Source organism: Orcinus orca, chromosome 12 (genome assembly GCF_937001465.1).
Source record: "Orcinus orca chromosome 12, mOrcOrc1.1, whole genome shotgun sequence".
NCBI classification, from domain to species: Eukaryota; Metazoa; Chordata; class Mammalia; order Artiodactyla; family Delphinidae; genus Orcinus; species Orcinus orca.
In genome coordinates, this window is record NC_064570.1 from 1,718,613 (window position 1) to 1,736,257 (window position 17,645).

The window sequence follows — 17,645 nt, forward strand, 5'->3', positions numbered from 1 at the left end:
GGGGACCCGGCCACACGCCTCACTGACCACTGCCCTGCCCGCTTTCCCGCTGTGACCACACGCCCGCGGAGCGGAGCGTCTGCCCGCCTGGGCCCCACGGGGGCCTGCAGACCCTGCTGCCCGGCGTCCGGCCTCGCCTGCTCTCGGGCCGCCTCCAAGGGCTCCCCTTGCCTCCGCGCGCTGGCCCCGGGGCCGCAAAGCCTGTGCCCGCCCCTCCGCCAGGTTTCACGGCTCACCCTCCGAGGTCCAGCGCACGAGGCATCTCCTCGGGGGCCTTCGCTGACCCCGACTCCGCGCTGGCAGGGAGAGGGCTTCCTGCGGCTGCTCTTCACCGACCCCGGCCACGCACCTGGCGCGGCGGAGCCCTGGGGCTAGCGCCCTTCGCTCCTGCCTCTCGCCGGCAACCGCAGGCACGGGGACAAGGCTGGACGGCGACTCCCAGCCTGGCTCCTTGTCCTAGCTGCCCACGGACACCTGGCAGCCGGGCGAGGCCAGAGGCCGGCCAGAGGGGGTTTGGGGGGCGCTCACGCGGTGCCTCACTGTTCGCTACACTCAGGACTCGGGCCAGAGGGAAGGGCCCAGAGACACTTAAGTAGATCCTACTTAAACCTACAGAAGACAGGTAGCTTTGTACTGAAAGAGATCAGGAGAATTTCAAATCTCAAGTAAGACACGTATCTGAAATAAGATTTTTATATACATATATACATGTAAAAATCAGAAAATGCGGACGTTACGTTTTTCCTGTATACTGGAGTATGGTGGGGTAATTTTTATCCTAATAACTTTTTTCCCGCCCTGAAAATGGGCATTTGACTCGCTGAGCAAAGAGGAAAACAGTCTGCGGCCTGTAACTTCCCGCTCACATCCCCCAGCGTTCTGAGCTGTGGGCCCACCTGATCACGACAGGCGGGAAACATGGCCCACGAGCGGGACCGCATTGGAAGGGGTGAGCGTGAGTCCTGGCCTGCGAGGCTCTGGCCTGGCTCCTTGGCCTCCTTGGGTGAGCCCAGGTGATGCTGTGCCCCAGACCACACCTGCCTTCCACGTGCTAATGCAGAGGCTCAGCTCCTCTGGCTGCTTCAGTCCCAGCGCTGTGCTGCCTCCTGCACACCAAGGCCCTCTGGCTGCTTCAGTCCCGGCGCTGTACTGCCTCCTGCACACCAAGGCCCTCTGGCTGCTTTAGTCCCGGCGCTGTACTGCCTCCTGCACACCAAGGCCCTCTGGCTGCTTTAGTCCCGGCGCTGTACTGCCTCCTGCACACCAAGGCCCTCTGGCTGCTTTAGTCCCGGCGCTGTACTGCCTCCTGCACACCAAGGCCCTCTGGCTGCTTTAGTCCCGGCGCTGTACTGCCTCCTGCACACCAAGGCCCTCTGGCTGCTTTAGTCCCGGCGCTGTACTGCCTCCTGCACACCAAGGCCCTCTGGCTGCTTTAGTCCTGGCGCTGTACTGCCTCCTGCACACCAAGGCCCTACAATCTCGGTTGCACCATGTCCCTTCTTCCTTCCAAACCCTTTCGTTTCTCTGAGAAACAGAACACCCCACCTGTCAACGGAGAGTCTTCAAAATGAGCGAAGGCCCTCTTTCCCCTCCGCTCTCCCCAGACAGGGCCGTGCCGTGCGGTGCTCCCTTGCTGCAGTGCCCGTGTGGCGCGTGCACGCGGCTCGCGGCCTCTAGGACCCCTGCTGCCAGGAGCTGCAGCCAGCGGGGGGCCAGGGACCCGGGGGCCCGCTGCACACGGACACGGGAGCAGGGTGTCGGGTCCCTCCCGCCCTGGCTCCCCGGGAGCACCACCTGCCCAGCTCGGGGAGCTCGCACCCTGGCCCGTCCGCGGAGTAGTCACCCCGGGAACGCAGCGAGCCCGGGGCTCCATTCCCACGCCTTCGCCCCCTCCCAGACGCAGAACTGGACGCGCAGCTCGGCCCCGACAGCTGCTGGTCCAAGGCCTCAAGAATGAAGGCTGGCAGCCCGGCCACCACCTGTGCCGTCCTACCTTTGCTGCGACAATGCTGAGGCCCATCCCGTTCTGCTTTTTGAGGGTCACCGTGATTACTTCCGGTTCTTTCCTCAGAGGCTGAGCCTAAGAGATGGAAACAGAACTTTACCACAGGCCTGAAACGCAAGGACCGCCACTCGGTCACTCGTTTTCTCTCCGGTAGCGGGGAGAGGAAACCAACGGAGAGTGGAAAAGGACTAAACAGTAAAAATCAACGAACACAGATACTCCTCCTGGAGTGACCTGGAAAAGTAAATACCAATAGTCTTGACTCCAGAGCCTTAAAGATGAATCATCACAGATGCTATTTAAATGTCATCTAAAGAACTTAATTTATAAAATAAAACTAACCTTGCATTACTATCACATGAGAAAAACCTGATCATAAAATTAAATTTTTACTTTATTATCTTTCAGCGCCAATTACTAGGTGTTTTTTAAAAAAGAAATTTACACTTACTTTACACTGTTTATGGGGAGGACTGCAAAAACAGTGACGACAAAGATGATCTCACATCTCTGTCTCTTAAAGAAAATTCAACAGCAAAAATACGGCAGCCACAGGCTTCAGACAGTGGGACCCAAAGTTCTGCATGATTCTGTGAAGCCCGTGGCTGGGGAATAAGTTACCGACCAATGAGACAGGCCGGTTTTTGAACAGATCCACCAACACATGAGCAAGTAAAATTAGCCACTGAAGTTCCATGTCCTGTACACGCCCTACCGCACGTGGAAGAGCCAACAAAGGTGGAGAAGAAACTCCCAGGGCCCACACGGACAGCATTTAGCCAGCTACTCACGTAAGTACGCGGGCACGTGGCCAAGAAGTGGCGAGTGTACACGTGGCTTGTTAATTCAGAACCAAAGTCTGGATGATAATATTTTAAGGGAAATAAATAAGATTAGGTGACAAAGCTTTTTAAAATATCAAGACCTGAAATCTTCTCAGGGATCCATGAATAAACTAGAAAGTTGAAAAGAATCAGTGATTCCATCTAAGGCACTTGTTTTTCTATGACGTCTGGGAATTAGAAATTGCTGCTGCTGTTACTTGCTATGAGCTAAACAACAGCTAGGAAAGAGTATTAGCGGCACATTCACTGTATCGGTACTTAAATGTGATCTACTTGGTGTAACAGCAATCACCAACTAATTCAATTTTGGGAGATGCTCAAATCTAAAGTTTGCTACTAAGCAAAAATAATTACTTTGAATTTAATATACAAAACACATCACACTGTTCACCTTACATTAAGTGTTGTCACCTTACATACTCTGGTTTTCTTAGAAATCAGGTAAGTACTAGGCACAATGTTTCGAGTAAGGAGTAAGTTAGGACACCACAAGGAAGTTTCTAAAGCTTCAGTAGACTTGTGGCTGTTTTGCATAGACGAGAATCCCTGAATCTTGGCCTGGGCACACTGGTGTCAGGGCCAGGGGACTGACTGCCACGTCCGTCGCACGTAGCACACGGACCCTGCCCACAGTCACCTGCCCAACGTGTGGTCACTCTGCTTGGCTCCCCTGAACCCTTACGTGGCTTAAGAGGCAATTACATTTAAGGTAACGTTTAAGGTAAATGGAATGGAACAAAAGAGTTCTAAAAGGAAAAATTTCATTTGTTTGTGTTTTTCCTGGAATGACTTGCTAGTGTACGTAGCATATGACAACTCTGGTCTGGCACCACTTTCTAAGACAAGGAAAAGCACCCTTTCTTGTTTAAATCTCTGTGGGAAGCAAGGCAGAATTCTCCCTAAAATCTATGAGGCTAGTGAATGCCGGGATGACCGCTCTTTCAGAAAGATACAAAATATTAGTAAATGATTTGGCACACATTTAAGACAAGGCAGAACTGACTAGAAAAAACAAAATACTTTTACCAAAGAAAACTTTTCTAATAAAACCCATTGAGACTACCATATTAATATATATTTTAAATAGGTATTATGGTTGATGTAACTGTGGGTCTAAGTATGCCTTATTTTTAAAAGTACCATTTGTTTATAGACAAAACTATACAGACATGGCCTGAAAATAAAGAAAATATTTTCAAATCGTAAGGCACCCGCTTCTTTTCCTTGTCCGTCTGTCATTGTCACGATACTTGCCAGTTCCGTGTTCTCCCGCGTAAGGTGACTCTCATAATCTGCACCTTCAAAATATATCGTCCACGTGCCTGGCGAGCGCGGGTGAGGAATTAACCTGCAAAATCCTGCGGAGAAAACAGGCAAACTGTTAAGAATGCAAAGCACACGTCGGACCCATAATCTTCAACAAGGGAAGCAACCGAAAGCAGCAACTGCATGACGCCTAATGACATTTATTTTCCTGAATTACTTTTACTCTCTCTGAAAACGGCATCATCAGACATTTAAAACTGCGTATTTGCTTCGGTCCAATGGAATTTCAGCACCAAGCAGAGAAGTGAAATTGGTCTCCCCTCTTCTTTATTCCAAAGACTTTTTCTCTTACATCGATGAAAAATTACAGAAGTGCACGGAAATTGCTTCCTTGCAGACTGGCCTGCTCTGCTCAACTAAGAGCTCCTCAGTCACGCTGAGAATCTCTAACACAGGAAAGGAAAGAGGGGCCAGAGAACGGCACCAGCACAGACGTCTGCGCACAGGCTCACGCGCTGGGGCAAACGATTGATTCCACTAGTGTAGCAATTCTGGGGTAGGACTGGCCTCCTTCTCATCACTCTTTGCCCACATTTTCTGACAAGTCACACTCACTTGAATTTCTTCCAAACGAAAATTTAGAATCATTTTATACTGTTTTAAAGAATATCTCTGGTATGTTCATCAGGGACAAATGACATCTTTACAACACTAAGCCTACGTCATTCCTCATTTGTCAGATCTTACAGGGTTTCTCAGAGATTTCGTGACAAAGTCAGATCACGCAGGCCCTGCACAATTCTTCTTTTCTCCAAAGTGGTCTTATTAGCAGCAGCTCACAATTACGAAGAGCACACTGCTTGCCAGACACGCCCTGGTCCCCACGACCTGGGTGCTGGGGGGGTGGGGGTGGGGGGGCTGTTATCTTTGGACAGTTATGAGGTTGTTTGTGGCAGAGGGAAAAGAAGACATCACAAATATACTCAATTAAAATACGGGCACAAATTATTTTTACTTAGTTTTAGTCCTTTTTTTCCAAAAAAAAAATCACTGTTTCAATCCAGTTTCATTGAAATATTACTACAATTTACTTCTCTTTCCCATGCTTTAGGGAATCATAATTCTCACGGTTTTGAAACGTCAACAGTTGTAATTTTCTAATTTTTTAAACATCAGGTTTGCATGTCTGGACCATATGCACACAGACAGTTTACTTTCTCAGCATCAGGAACGCACCTCAGGTCAGGTATGAGTCTGTGCTGGTTTTATAGCTTCTCTCATAGAATCGTATCACACGAAAAAGCCAAAGGAACATACATTGAGAGCACACAGCAGTTCTTTCTTTGGCTTACAAAAAAACTGAGCATGAAGAGTTAAAACCGCTGACGTCATAGAAGAAAACACCCAGTTCTCTGTAAGTCTTATTTAAAAGCGGCTTTGTACTTGGCTACATTATCATCTAAGATGTACGAAAAGAGCGTGGGGCCGCCTAGACCGTGAGGAAATACACGTACGCCCCACAACGAATCATTCGGGAAAGCCTAAGGGGAAATCACGGAAAAAATGGCATCGTGCGGTCAGGATGGCGCTGCCCCCGGGCTGGCCAAGCCCCTCTCCGCAGTACCTACTGTGGAGCCGGCAGCTGGGTACCCAGCACGCCTAGCACGTCCCACGGGGGCTGGTGAGTCAGCCTCCGCAGGCTTATTCACAAGGCCCTGAAGAGCAGCTCTGCCGGCACGTGGCCCCGAAGGCCCTCTGCCCGGCACTGAGCAGGCGGAGAGCAGGGACGACCGCCAGCCCGTCCTGCTGGACGCACACAGACGGCTCACACACTGCCACCAAGTGTCACCGAAGACGGGGAGAACCACGGAGGGGGAAGGTGGCAGCAGTGTGAGGGAGAGGCTGAGTCCACAGGCAAAGGGGTGCTGGCTGGAATTTCAGAAAAACAGGGCCACTGCCGGGAGTCAGACAGCGGGGAGAGGAGTGGACGCGGGGAGCGACCACATGGACGCACAGCACACGGTCCAGTACTGGGAACACGGCTCGTGTGCTTGCAGGTAGGGGGCCAGGACTGGCAGGAGATGGGGCCACGCCCAACTGCAGGCGACGGGGACGTTCAGAGCAGGAGAGCAGGAACCAGCCTGGCGGTGAAGGTGCAGGGCTGCTGCGTGAGTGTCAGGGAGCCCACGGGAGCAGGGAGGACACCCCAAAGCAGCCCCACGGCCCCAGAGCGGCTGCCCTGGCCACCACTTCCCTACCAGGCCCCCGCTCAGGCCACTGTGGCTCAGGGACTCCCGCTGCCCGACTGAAGCTCTCTCAGACGTGCCTGCAGCCCGCACCCCTCCCTTCCGCCCCGCTTGTCCCAGAGTCAGGGCTGAACTGAGGGCTCTGCCAGCCCACCGCTGCCCCCGCCCCTTCATCCTGCACACACACCGATGCTTTAAGAACCACATCCCACCCTGCCTGTGCTTCTCCCAGGACAGCACCAAGAGCTCAGTCAGCGCTCCGGGGAGGGTTACAGACACATCTGCCAGCTGCTGTACAAACACATTTCGTTACAAGCAGCAGCCTTTATAAAATGAATTTTTTAAAACGATCAAAACCTTTGAAGATGTAAAGACCTATTGTGGTGACTGAAACATTCACTGAAGTTAAAAGTCACACTAAGTTTATATATTTATATATCTACGGACCTTAATTTAAGCAAAAAAAAAATAATAGAAAAGTTAACTCCTCAATTTTGCTTCTCTTCTGCTACTCATCTGAGCTCCACATTACACAAAAGCAGCAGACGAGAAGTGAAATCCGGTCTAATTTAAAAGCTCGTGGCTCAGGTGTAACTGTGGTAGGCAGACCTCATTTTATCGCACTTTGCAAAGACTGTTTCCCCTACGGATGGAAAGGTCTGTGGCAGCCCTGCCTCAGGCAAGGCTGTCGACGCCACTTTCCCCACAGCATCTGCTCCCTTCAGGTCTGCGTGTCACATTCTGGGAATTCTTGCACTCTTTCAAGCTTTTCCATTATTATCGTGTGTGTCACGGTGGCCTGTGATCGATCTGTGACGACTCAGACTTGCTGAGGCTTGGACGGTGACCAGCATTTCTCAGCGATAAGGTACTTTTTTATCGAAGGCACGTCCATTGCTTTTCAGACGTACTGCTTCTGCACGCCTAACAGACGGATGACAGCACGGTGTGAACATAACCTCCGCACACGTGCTGGGAACCAGAGCTCCACGCGCCTTGCTTTCCTGCGGCATCCTCTTCATCGCCGTGGCCTGGAACCAGACCCACGGCGCCTCCGAGGTGGGCCTGTGTCTTCCTCGGAACACATCAACAAGAGGGTGGACAGAGGGCACAGAGTAAAAGCGGGAAGCGAGCTGCGCTGTGCCGGTGCATCGGCACACACGCGCGTGCGAGCTTGGCATCGTGACGTGCACGGGCTCGCCCCGTGCCACAGTGCCAGGGGCTCCACACTCAGCCACCTGCTCAATCCTCAAGACAGCCCCGTGGGGTGGCACCGTCGACACGCCCACTGCACGGGGGAGGTCAAAGGCGACAGTGGGGTCAGAGCTCCGGCCGTCTGGTTCTAACGCTGGTGCTGTTCTTGCCTGCTCTGCTCTGGGGGCACCAACACTTACTTACGGTTCGCGCTTACGGGCAGATGGAGCTCCCAGGCTCACATAGAACCCAGGAGGGAGGGGCAGCCAAGGTCCCTCCTGCTGTAACCTGACACCAGGCAAGCTCGCGGGTAGCCGGGGCAACACCCAGGACCCCATGGTCTGCACGCCTCTGACCCCACGTCCCCACGGGACGCTCCCTTCCAAGCCGCTGGACCCCCAGCTTTTCCAGCACACAGGGCGCACACAACGCGGGTGGGTTGACACACACGAGCGCAAGGCTCGCCTGCATGCGGGCCAGCTCGGATGCCAGGTGTGGGCACCGCCACCCACCTCTCTGGCACAAAGGGTCCAGAAACTCCTGTAAGCCGTTTGGGATGTTTCTGACAACGTCGCAGGAGTAGCCGTCCTCGGGCAGAAGGAACGGCAGCTGCAGGTCGGGGTCCTCCTCCAGCTGCACCTCCCGCCCGTCACTGCGTGCCAGCTCGTCGGCTGTGTTCTCCGCCACAGCCACCACATGCTCCATCAGGTCCTGGTTGGAAAACAGACACAGAGCTAAGGACACGCTCGGTGACGGGCGCAGCTGACCAGCAGCTGTCAGAAAAACGTCTAAGCACGCGTAGCGTGGCTACATACACACGCGCAGGGAGAGTGAAGTCTATCAACAATTCAAATCAGTCTGTAAAGCAATAAAACACTAGTACAGCACACACTCTTAATATGTCAGCTTCCATATTAATTATTAATTTCCAAAGACCTGTAGTTTTAAACAGAAAGAAATTCTTCGACCACAAGAAAACGGTCTTTTTCCCTTCTCAAAAATAGTTTTTTCCTTGCACAATTTTTTAACATCCATTTGCTAATAACCTTATTTTTATACTTAACGACATCGGAAAAATCTCACACAATGTTAAATGTAAAAAAAAATCAGGACAAAAATACCTATTCCCGGCTTACGCAGGTTATTGCCTTATTATGGGTTTATGGGTGATTCTTGTTTAAAAACTTTCCGTTAGTGAGATAACGTACACACAGGACAGTTCACAACTCCTAACTGTACAGCTGAGCACACGAACGCTCTGCCCCCACCAGCCAGCCCGCTCGGGGGACCGAACCACACCCACTGCGAAGCTGCCCTCACTGCCCTGTCCTCCGTCCCCAAAGTCTCTGCCACCCAGGCTTCTAACCCGCGTCCTCCTGTGTCCCCGAGTCCGTGCAAAGGGAAGCCCAGGGTGTAGAGCTGGTACGTGACTTCCTGCATTGCTGTGCAGCCACGTTAGGCTCCTCTACCGGACTGCGACACGGTCTATTTGGGGACAGGTAGTAGTTTCCAGGTTTGGGCGATTCTGTACCTGTCTTCTGTAGGCATAAACCCCACACTGGAGATCAAGCCATCCATCCAATTAGGTTACTTCTCTACCGAATTCTCAGGGCACATGCAGCATTCCTCTCTATAGAGAGCCAGCTGCAGCACGTACTGTTTTCTGTGCTTCTCACCCTCTGTCCCTTCTAGGAGGCATCCCAAAATAGCAGACTCTGTTCTGGACAAGAACCTGGGTTTTACCAGGCAGACACCTCTGCACAGGTTGGGGAGCCCCTGCAGCTATTGCTGCGTGAACACAAGGATGGCACTCGGGGTCTCGGGTCACAGCGCCGCGCCCGAGAACTCAGATGTCAGGGCAACTTCCTCACTCCCCGCCCCGGCTTTCCAACCATTTTCCAGCAGCCTCAATCCCCGAATGAAATCCCTTTCTACTTAACACGCTTATGTAGTTTCCACTTCTTGCACCGACCTCTAACTCATACAGACATCAATAGCAAAAGTGGCCTCGTGAGACGACCAAGTGAATGATCTTACTTACTAAAGAAATAAGGGAGCTGATTACATACATTTTCCTTTTTCTCCACATTTCCCTGTGCAGACACGGCCCGCATGGAGTGGCAGTGTGGTGCTGTCACTTACTGTAGGGACAAAAGGCTCATCGGGTGCACAGTGGTAGTTCTGAAGTAAGGCTTGAAGCTGCAGCGAATTTAACTTGAAGCAGGTACTGTTTATATTTGGGATGTCATCGGGTGCGTACTTATCCATCGTGAGCAAAGTGGTTGCCTAATTTGGAATGAGCAACATGGAAGATCATGATTTAAAAGTATTTCATAAATATTCCCCTTTACATAACATTTGTAAAACTGCAATAACTTGCTAATTTGATTTTGAAATGCAGGGTGTTTTTAAGAAAATACAGTTCCATTAACATTACCTATATGTGTTAAACTGAACTCAAAGCATCGTAAAGGTTTTTAGATGAATTGTTTTATTAAAATATATATTTATAATGAGACTCAATAATTTATGTTCAGAGAGCATTTAAAACTTCTTAGAGGGCTTCCCTGGTGGTGCAGTGGTTAAGAATCCGCCTGCTGATGCAGGGGACGCGGGTTCGTGCCCCGGTGTGGGAAGATCCCACATCTTCCCACAGAGCGGCTGGGCCCGTGAGCCATGGCCGCTGAGCCTGTGCGTCCGGAGCCTGTGCTCCGCAACGGGAGAGGCCACAACAGTGAGAGGCCCACATACCGCAAAAACAAACAAAAACAAAAACAACAAAAACTTCTTAGAAACTTCAACATTTATATAACCACTAAGATCACCAATTACTAAGGTCTGAGTAAAATACCACTGTAATGACTTCTTTTTTAAAAGATTTATTTATTATTCATTTGTTTAATTTATTTATTTTTCGCTGCATCAGGCCTTAGTTGCAGCACGTGGGATCTTCGCTGAGGCACGCGGGATCTTCCGTTGTGATGGGCAGGCTTCTCTAGTTGTGGTGCGCGGGCTCCAGGGCGCGTGGGCTCTGTAGTTTGTGGCACGCGGGCTCTCTAGCTGAGGAGCACAAGCTTAGCAGTTGCGGCGTGCAGGCTTAGTTGCCCCGCGGCATGTGGGACCCCAGTTCCCGGACCAGGGATCAAACCCACGTCCCCTGCACTGTAAGGTGGATTCTTTCCCACTGGACCACCAGGGAAGTCCCTGTAATGACTTTTTAAATAACTCGCTGATTCAATGGAAGTAAGAGGGCAGAAACCTCTTTCGAAACTAAATCTTTTTAAGAGACTGAGAAAAAAATACAAAATTATACTCTGTAATAATACACTGTAATAATACACTGTAATAATAATAATACTAAAAAAATGTCCTAGGGTATGAGGCTCTAGATACTCATTTCCTTAACTGCAAAACACCAGTTCCTAGTCTTAATACCTAGGAAGTTCCTAGAACTGGTTAAGCCATTAGGACATGGCTCTGCTGTACTCCTTTGTTCCTTTCCTCTTCTCCTGCTCTGTTCCTGGTGACCTGATGATTTTCTGCAGTGGTGTGCTTAGATCCCTTTCTCTTTATCTGTGTATCTGCTATAGGTCTTTGCTCTGCGGTCACCTGGCTTTGTATTCCTAAAGAGGCAGTCACCATCCATTTTCAAACTGGACTTTATCTTTCAGTAAGGAGCTTCATGAAATATACCTTACTATTCTCAATTTAAAAAACCCTTTAAGGTATTTATTCTACTGAGTACCACCTATTACAGGCTGTACTGTGTCCTCCAAAATTCATATGGGGAAGTCCTAACCCTGTTTACCTCAGAACGTCACTTTATTTGGAGACACGATCCTAACAGAAGGAATCAAGTTAAATCAGGTCAGTAGGTCTGGCGTCTTCATAAAAGGCGGACGTTTGGACACAGGTGTGCGTCCAGGAAGACAAAGGCAGAGGCGGGGACGGGTGGTGTGTCCACAAGCCCGGGGACACCAAAGACTGCCAACAGCCAGCAGAGCCTACGGAGGCCTGGAGCAGAGTCTCCCTCGCAGGAACCAACGTGCCCTGGCCTTGACCTCAGACTTCTGGCCTCCAGACACAATACATTTCTGCTGTTAAAGCCACCACATTTGTGCACTTTGTTCAAGCAACCCAGGCAAACTAATAAACCTACGTGTACATGTGAAAAACCCCAGAAGGAGGGTGCTGAGATCTGCGGAGTCCACGTTCCCCCCGTGGTAGAACCAGAGACGTGTACGACAGCGCCACTGAGCGGGGCAGCGGGGCTGGGACCACCCACCTGCACGATCCTGCTGAGGTGGCAGTCGGCCGCCAGCTCCAGGCCCTGCTTCTCCGCCCAGGCCTCCACATGCCCAAGCTGCTGGCGGATGATGGCGCCCCAGTAGTGGGAGCACAGCCCCGACTCGGGGTCGGTCACCAGCCTGTTGAACAGCCACATGTTGATGAAGTGGAAGAGCTGGGAGAAGAGCTGGATGGTCAGCGCGGCGTTGACCCGGCAGCGGCGCAGCAGCGACATGGCCCCCGTGAGCGTGTGCAGCACGTCGTCTGTGCAGAGAGACGGCACTGCGTCACCGAGAGCGCTCCGGAATTAGCGGTAAATGCGTGTGACGTCTGTTCAACCTCTTTAGAACAGCAATCTCACCCCAACAGGGAGCAGTGACGTGGTCTCGAACTACCAATACGTAGCGCTATGAACTGTATCTACTTAAGTTCACCCGGACAGACCTCTGGGAAAGTCTGATGTCACACCAGCAGGATGCGACAAGGTAACTCTTCTTAAACAAGACACGTGGTGATCACAATTTATTAGTTAAGAATGCCAGATCCAATAGGATGTCTCATTACTTTCATAATACCTCCCTCTCACATACAGCAAATATTAAAATGAAGCTAAACAAACAGGAGAAGGAGGGAAGGAGGGGACGAAGGAGAAAAAGAGAAGCCTAACCTATTTTGGGTCTCTGCAGACTGTTCTCTTCGGGGTCGTCCAGAAAGGCTGGCATGTAATTATTCAGTTCTGACTGAAGACAGTGAACCAGGTATCTGAAAACACGTAAACAGTTTTAATAATCTCAGAAGGACGCCCTGCTATCATCAGACATAATATCACAAGAGAAACAATTTGTACTGTTTAGAAATATCTTTCATGTAAAAAATATATGTAAGAGTTCTACTCTCAGGATTCTTGAAACATAGCTAAGTGAATTAAATTTATTAAATCAACACATTTTACATATAGTTATTTATGCTTCTTGATATCCATCTTCAATTAGGGTAAATAAAACCCCTTAAAATTAGTTTTGAAAGTTTAACCAGAAAACATGATTTAAATCTTTACAGAACAGTATCATCTCCAAACACACGTTCTTACTTAAAGGCCATCTGAACCAAGTGTGCTAGAACATCCTGGGCATCCAGCGTGATTCGACTCAGATCTCGGTCCTGCTTTATGAAGTTGAGCAGCTCAGATGCATTCGCCATCCAGAAAGCAAGCGCCCCTGCGATATTCTTCTGTTTCTGTAGACAGAACACGTTTCCATAGCAACCACAGGACAAACAACAACAATAAAAATAAAAAGGAATGCTCTTGAAAAGCTGCTGAAGATAGACCAGTACCTTCCCATTTTCACCAAGGTATTTACCACAGATACCAGATACTTGCAGAGGAATTTGGGTACATACATAGCAATGGAAAGTAAAAACCCACTGCGACTTCTTAGGATTCATGTATAGACACACGGATCTAGTGAGCTACAATTTATGGAATCAGTGGGGGGAAGGAGGTATCGAATAATACAACACCAAATTGGAGATTGTGCATTATCTGGTAATCTGTGAAGTATACACACGTGTATCCATGGTTACCCAACAGCCACCCTGATACTCAAAGTCACTGGCTTGGACACCAAGCAACTCGGTATCAAGTACTGATCTATCGTGTCATCTCCCGACCACATGTGCAGGCCAGGCAACCTCAGATGAGATCCAAAGAATAGGAACCAAGGATAAACAATAAAGAGAAGAAACAGAACTTTTGTCATTTCATATCCACACTGAAGTGCATTAAGCAAAAGTTATGAAATGCTGATAAAGGCTGCACAGTCCAAAAAGGGTTTTAGTACTGCATGTTCCAGCTGCCAAATGAGTGTTATGAGCCTCGGTCCGGTTGTTGTTGTACTTTGACATGGAAGCAGCATGAGAAACTCAGCTAAGCCAACACAGCCAGGAGGATCGGCTCCCAGCAGTATGTCCTACCTGATCAACCTGGTCTACTTCCTGGAGAAAAACAGATGCGGGGAAACCAAGCAGAACGAGAGAAAGAAACTTGTAAACAATCATGATAGTTAAAAAAAAAAAAAAAATCAAAACACTAACATGAAGGTACGACATGAGGGTACGACATTTAGTTACGCTATTCCCACGTTACACACTCATTTACAGTTCTGAGGCAGCTTTGGAAGCCTAGGGCATAAACGATTAGTTTCATGTTCTTAAAACTGGCACAGTAACGAAGGGAATTCCTAGAGTTTATCTATAAAGAAGATGTTACAATAAACAAATGAATACACTGATCTCTTTAAAAGATTTACAAAGAAAAGGACTTCTTAACATCTCGTAACAGCGTTGCGTGTTTGAGACGACTTAAACGTACATAACTTGAGAGTCTATTCTCCTGGACCAGTTAATAAGAATGAAAAACAAGAAAGACCAGCAAAAACAGTAAGAGCTGAGAACTTAAAAATGTATTAAAGACGCATTATTTCTATACGAAAGGAGTAACTTGTTTTTTGAAAGCAGGTTTTTACAAAAAATGAAAGAATTTTAATTATTCCATAATTACTCTCTAAAAATTGAAGACTTTTAGATCTTCAATCTAAATATGGAAGATTTTTAGATCTCCAAACACATACTGAACCTAAATCTGAAGTCTGAAAGGCTTGTCCTGATAATGGTGATTTCACTGCCTAGTTAAGAAAAGTCCATCAAAAGTAGTTTGCTGATGGGAGTCTGATAATTTGAAATCCAAACACGATGGAAGACAGACAATGGCTCTGAATGACAACTGGAAAGGAAATCCACATCTGTCTATAAAATAATAAGAGAGTAACAAAATGGTATCCAAATAAAACGACTTTCCTTTTTATCTGTTTCCTCACTTGGGTAGAAGACTCATAACCTCCTCAAATTCACAGGCTAACCACTCAAACATAAAAGAAACCCTTCTTGAAAATGTCTGGCCTTTTAAAACAGTTCTGAGGGAATTAAAAGACTAGTCTGCCTCAAACTAGTCTTTTCTAGTTTGAAAAGTATCCTGACAGGAGAAAAACAATCAAACCATCTAGCCATGCTATGTAACATTATATACCTAGAGTTTCACAGCTGAATAATAAATAGTGTTGACAAGTGATTTAGGAACACTTTTTAAAAAAATCTGTAAATTTACTTTTAAAGACTTTAAACCTCCAAGTTATCTAAAAGTCTGGAAAACGATTATGCCAATTTTATCAACTACAGACAAGACAGTACTAAAGGAAACAAACCATTCTGCCACGAAAATATCCTTATTTCCTGAAAACTTTAAAACTGGTTTATGAAAGAATCTGAATCTGATTTTCATCGTAAGTGAGAAATGTCACGATGTCCATTATGCCTACACAAGTTTGCTATCAAAAAACCCAGATGCTAACTACCAACATCCTAGTAGGCTCATTATAAAAGAACAAGTCCTTTTTCATAACCATTAAAAAATTCTAAGGAGGTGTCAGGAACTGATGGGGCGGGTAATGGAGAGAAACTGCTCGGTGGGTGAGGGGTCTGTCTGGAGTGATGGAAAAGCTATGGAACCAAGTTCAGGAGGCTGCACAACACTGTGAATGTACTGATGCTACCCAACTACTCACTTTAAAATGGTTCATTTTATGTTACGTGAATTTCACCTCAGTAATTTATTATTATTTTTAAAACTCTCAATGCCTTCTCACAACTAGTGTAATTTCAAGGGTCTTTTTCATGATCATTATGTTACCATGTACAGTTTCTCTTCCCTTATTTTAAATTTTGGAGGGAAGAAACAGAAAAGAAGTTTACATTTCTTTTCAACTTTTAAAGCTACACAATTTCTAATCCTACTTATGTAACTTTCGTTTTAGAAAAAATTAAGACGAAGTCAAACATGTAAACAAATCTGAAATGTTAAAAAAACTAACTTAACTGATTTAAAAATTATAAACACGGCCATTGAACTGGCTTTGCAGGCTGGCGCTTACCTGAATGACCCCTTCCATCATGCTCACCATCTTGTTGACAATGGCAATCACTTTGTGCGTCCGTTCTGCGGGACTGACATCGGGTCTGTACTGGCTGGACAATACATACCGACACGCCATATATAACACGTATGTAGGTGACAACTTAAAATGGACTGTAGAGCTATTAGTGTAATTTATAATGGCAGATAAAAATGAATCTTCAGCTGTGAAAAGATTTCAAAAAAGAAGAAGAAGAAGAAAAAAAAAAAAGAACAAAAAAAACCCCATGAAAATCAGATGGAGAAAAATGGAACAAGAAGTAATTCACTACCAATGGAATCTGAAATTACTCACAACTTTCCCTGAATTCAATGCTTGCAGGCAGTATTAGGTCAGGCCCAGGAGCGTCCTGAGTTCTGAAAGAGGAAAATGGCCATTTCTTAAAATCCGGTCACATTAGCTAATAACATCACCGACAACCAGTGCAGATTTCTGCAACTATTTCTTAAATGTCTATATATAAAATTTTTTCAAATAACACACAGCCCGATGACTGGTTTTCACGTGGAACCTATTCAAACGTTCAAATGAGTGAACTGGGAGTGACCACGTCCCAGCTCCTCACAGAGGTCAGGTCCTTGAAGTATCTGCTTCCGTCAGGAGAACAGATCTGACCCTGTTCCTTTATTATTGATGAAGACGTCGCGTGGAGCAGAGAGATCAGGCTGCCAGGCACCTGCTACCGCGATGGCTCAAGTGACAATGAAAAGACACTGCTGGGAGACACAGAGAAAATCTAAACCACACTGAGCTTGAAACTGAGCTCTCACACAGGAAAAAGAAAAGTGTCCTAAGAGCTAGACATCGCCTTTCTCTCCCAGTAGAGGTTAGACACGTGACCCCTGCCATTCCAGGTCCCCTTGACCACTCAGTGTTAGCATTTGTCCCCGCGCATGGTGACCACGCCGCAGGATGACTAACACGGCTGACTACAGATCTGCAGGTACAGACGGGCGAACTAAAGTGATTCCTTTCCAACAACAAATGTTCTGGTCCCTCCATCCTCATCTCCACGCACCAAAAGATGAATAAGGAGAAATATAATGTGAGTTCATTCAAACTATCATAAACATGAAAAGTAAAAACAAAAAAACCTTCTTTTCACCAAATTACATGCTTCGAAGTTTATTATCCAGTCTATGATTTATTAATTTGGATTTAACTCAATAATTTAGGTATAAAAATGCTCTTAGAAACAGAAGTAATTCAAAAGCTCAATTATTTTAATATGTCTTTCTTATGCTGCCGTATTTGTAAACATCTGAAATTGTAGCTAAGCAGTTATTTTCAATTTAATACCCATAACGTGAACCTGGATAAATTTTTACCAAATTTTTTAATGCTTCATCACTTCAACACATCTATTAAAAATAAGGAATTTAAATTCTCATTGAAAAAATTTTAAAAATGTGTCAGTGGTACTTTAAAAGTCTTTTCCATCATTCATAATTGTTGCCTTGACTAAGGTTAGTATTTAATCGCTCATGAAAGCCACTTAGATTTTTATGACCGCACCAGTGTAGAAGAACTGCTTATACTAACAATGTATTATATACACGAAAAACAGAGACCGAAAATGGGAAGAACCATCTGTTTCCATCACTGTCCTCATATCAACAAAGCAACACATATTTCTATCCAATAAAACTTAAACAAGTCTTGGCAAAACAAAAGAATACGACCTTGCAAAAAACTTAACTAAAATATATGCTCACAGGAAAAAATAATTTCTGACATATAATTAATCATCATATGGCTATTCTGACACTATATT

General features: G+C 47.0%; 1 protein-coding gene across 16 annotated transcripts in view; it reads right to left on the bottom strand.

Annotated features, from left to right (window-relative positions):
* The window catches only part of AFDN (afadin, adherens junction formation factor), a 139,511-nt gene that overhangs the window by 34,989 nt on the left and 86,877 nt on the right, over positions 1 to 17,645 (bottom strand). For 9 of the 16 annotated variants that reach the window (XR_007470466.1, XR_007470465.1, XM_033403977.2 and 6 more), the window contains exons 13-22: positions 16,166 to 16,227; positions 15,830 to 16,035; positions 13,818 to 13,838; positions 12,934 to 13,079; positions 12,511 to 12,605; positions 11,842 to 12,107; positions 9,699 to 9,842; positions 8,069 to 8,267; positions 4,105 to 4,208; positions 1,994 to 2,080 (exon numbers count right to left, since the gene is read on the bottom strand). Coding sequence is in view for 12 of the 16 variants with exons in the window: in XM_033403977.2 (XP_033259868.2) it covers positions 1,994 to 2,080; positions 4,105 to 4,208; positions 8,069 to 8,267; positions 9,699 to 9,842; positions 11,842 to 12,107; positions 12,511 to 12,605; positions 12,934 to 13,079; positions 13,818 to 13,838; positions 15,830 to 16,035; positions 16,166 to 16,227 (1,330 nt within the window). In the remaining 4 variants the exon portion in view is untranslated. The remainder of the gene's footprint in view (positions 1 to 1,993; positions 2,081 to 4,104; positions 4,209 to 8,068; positions 8,268 to 9,698; positions 9,843 to 11,841; positions 12,108 to 12,510; positions 12,606 to 12,933; positions 13,080 to 13,817; positions 13,839 to 15,829; positions 16,036 to 16,165; positions 16,228 to 17,645) is intronic. The other 7 variants (XR_007470468.1, XR_007470467.1, XM_033403980.2 and 4 more) reach the window with 1 other exon arrangement.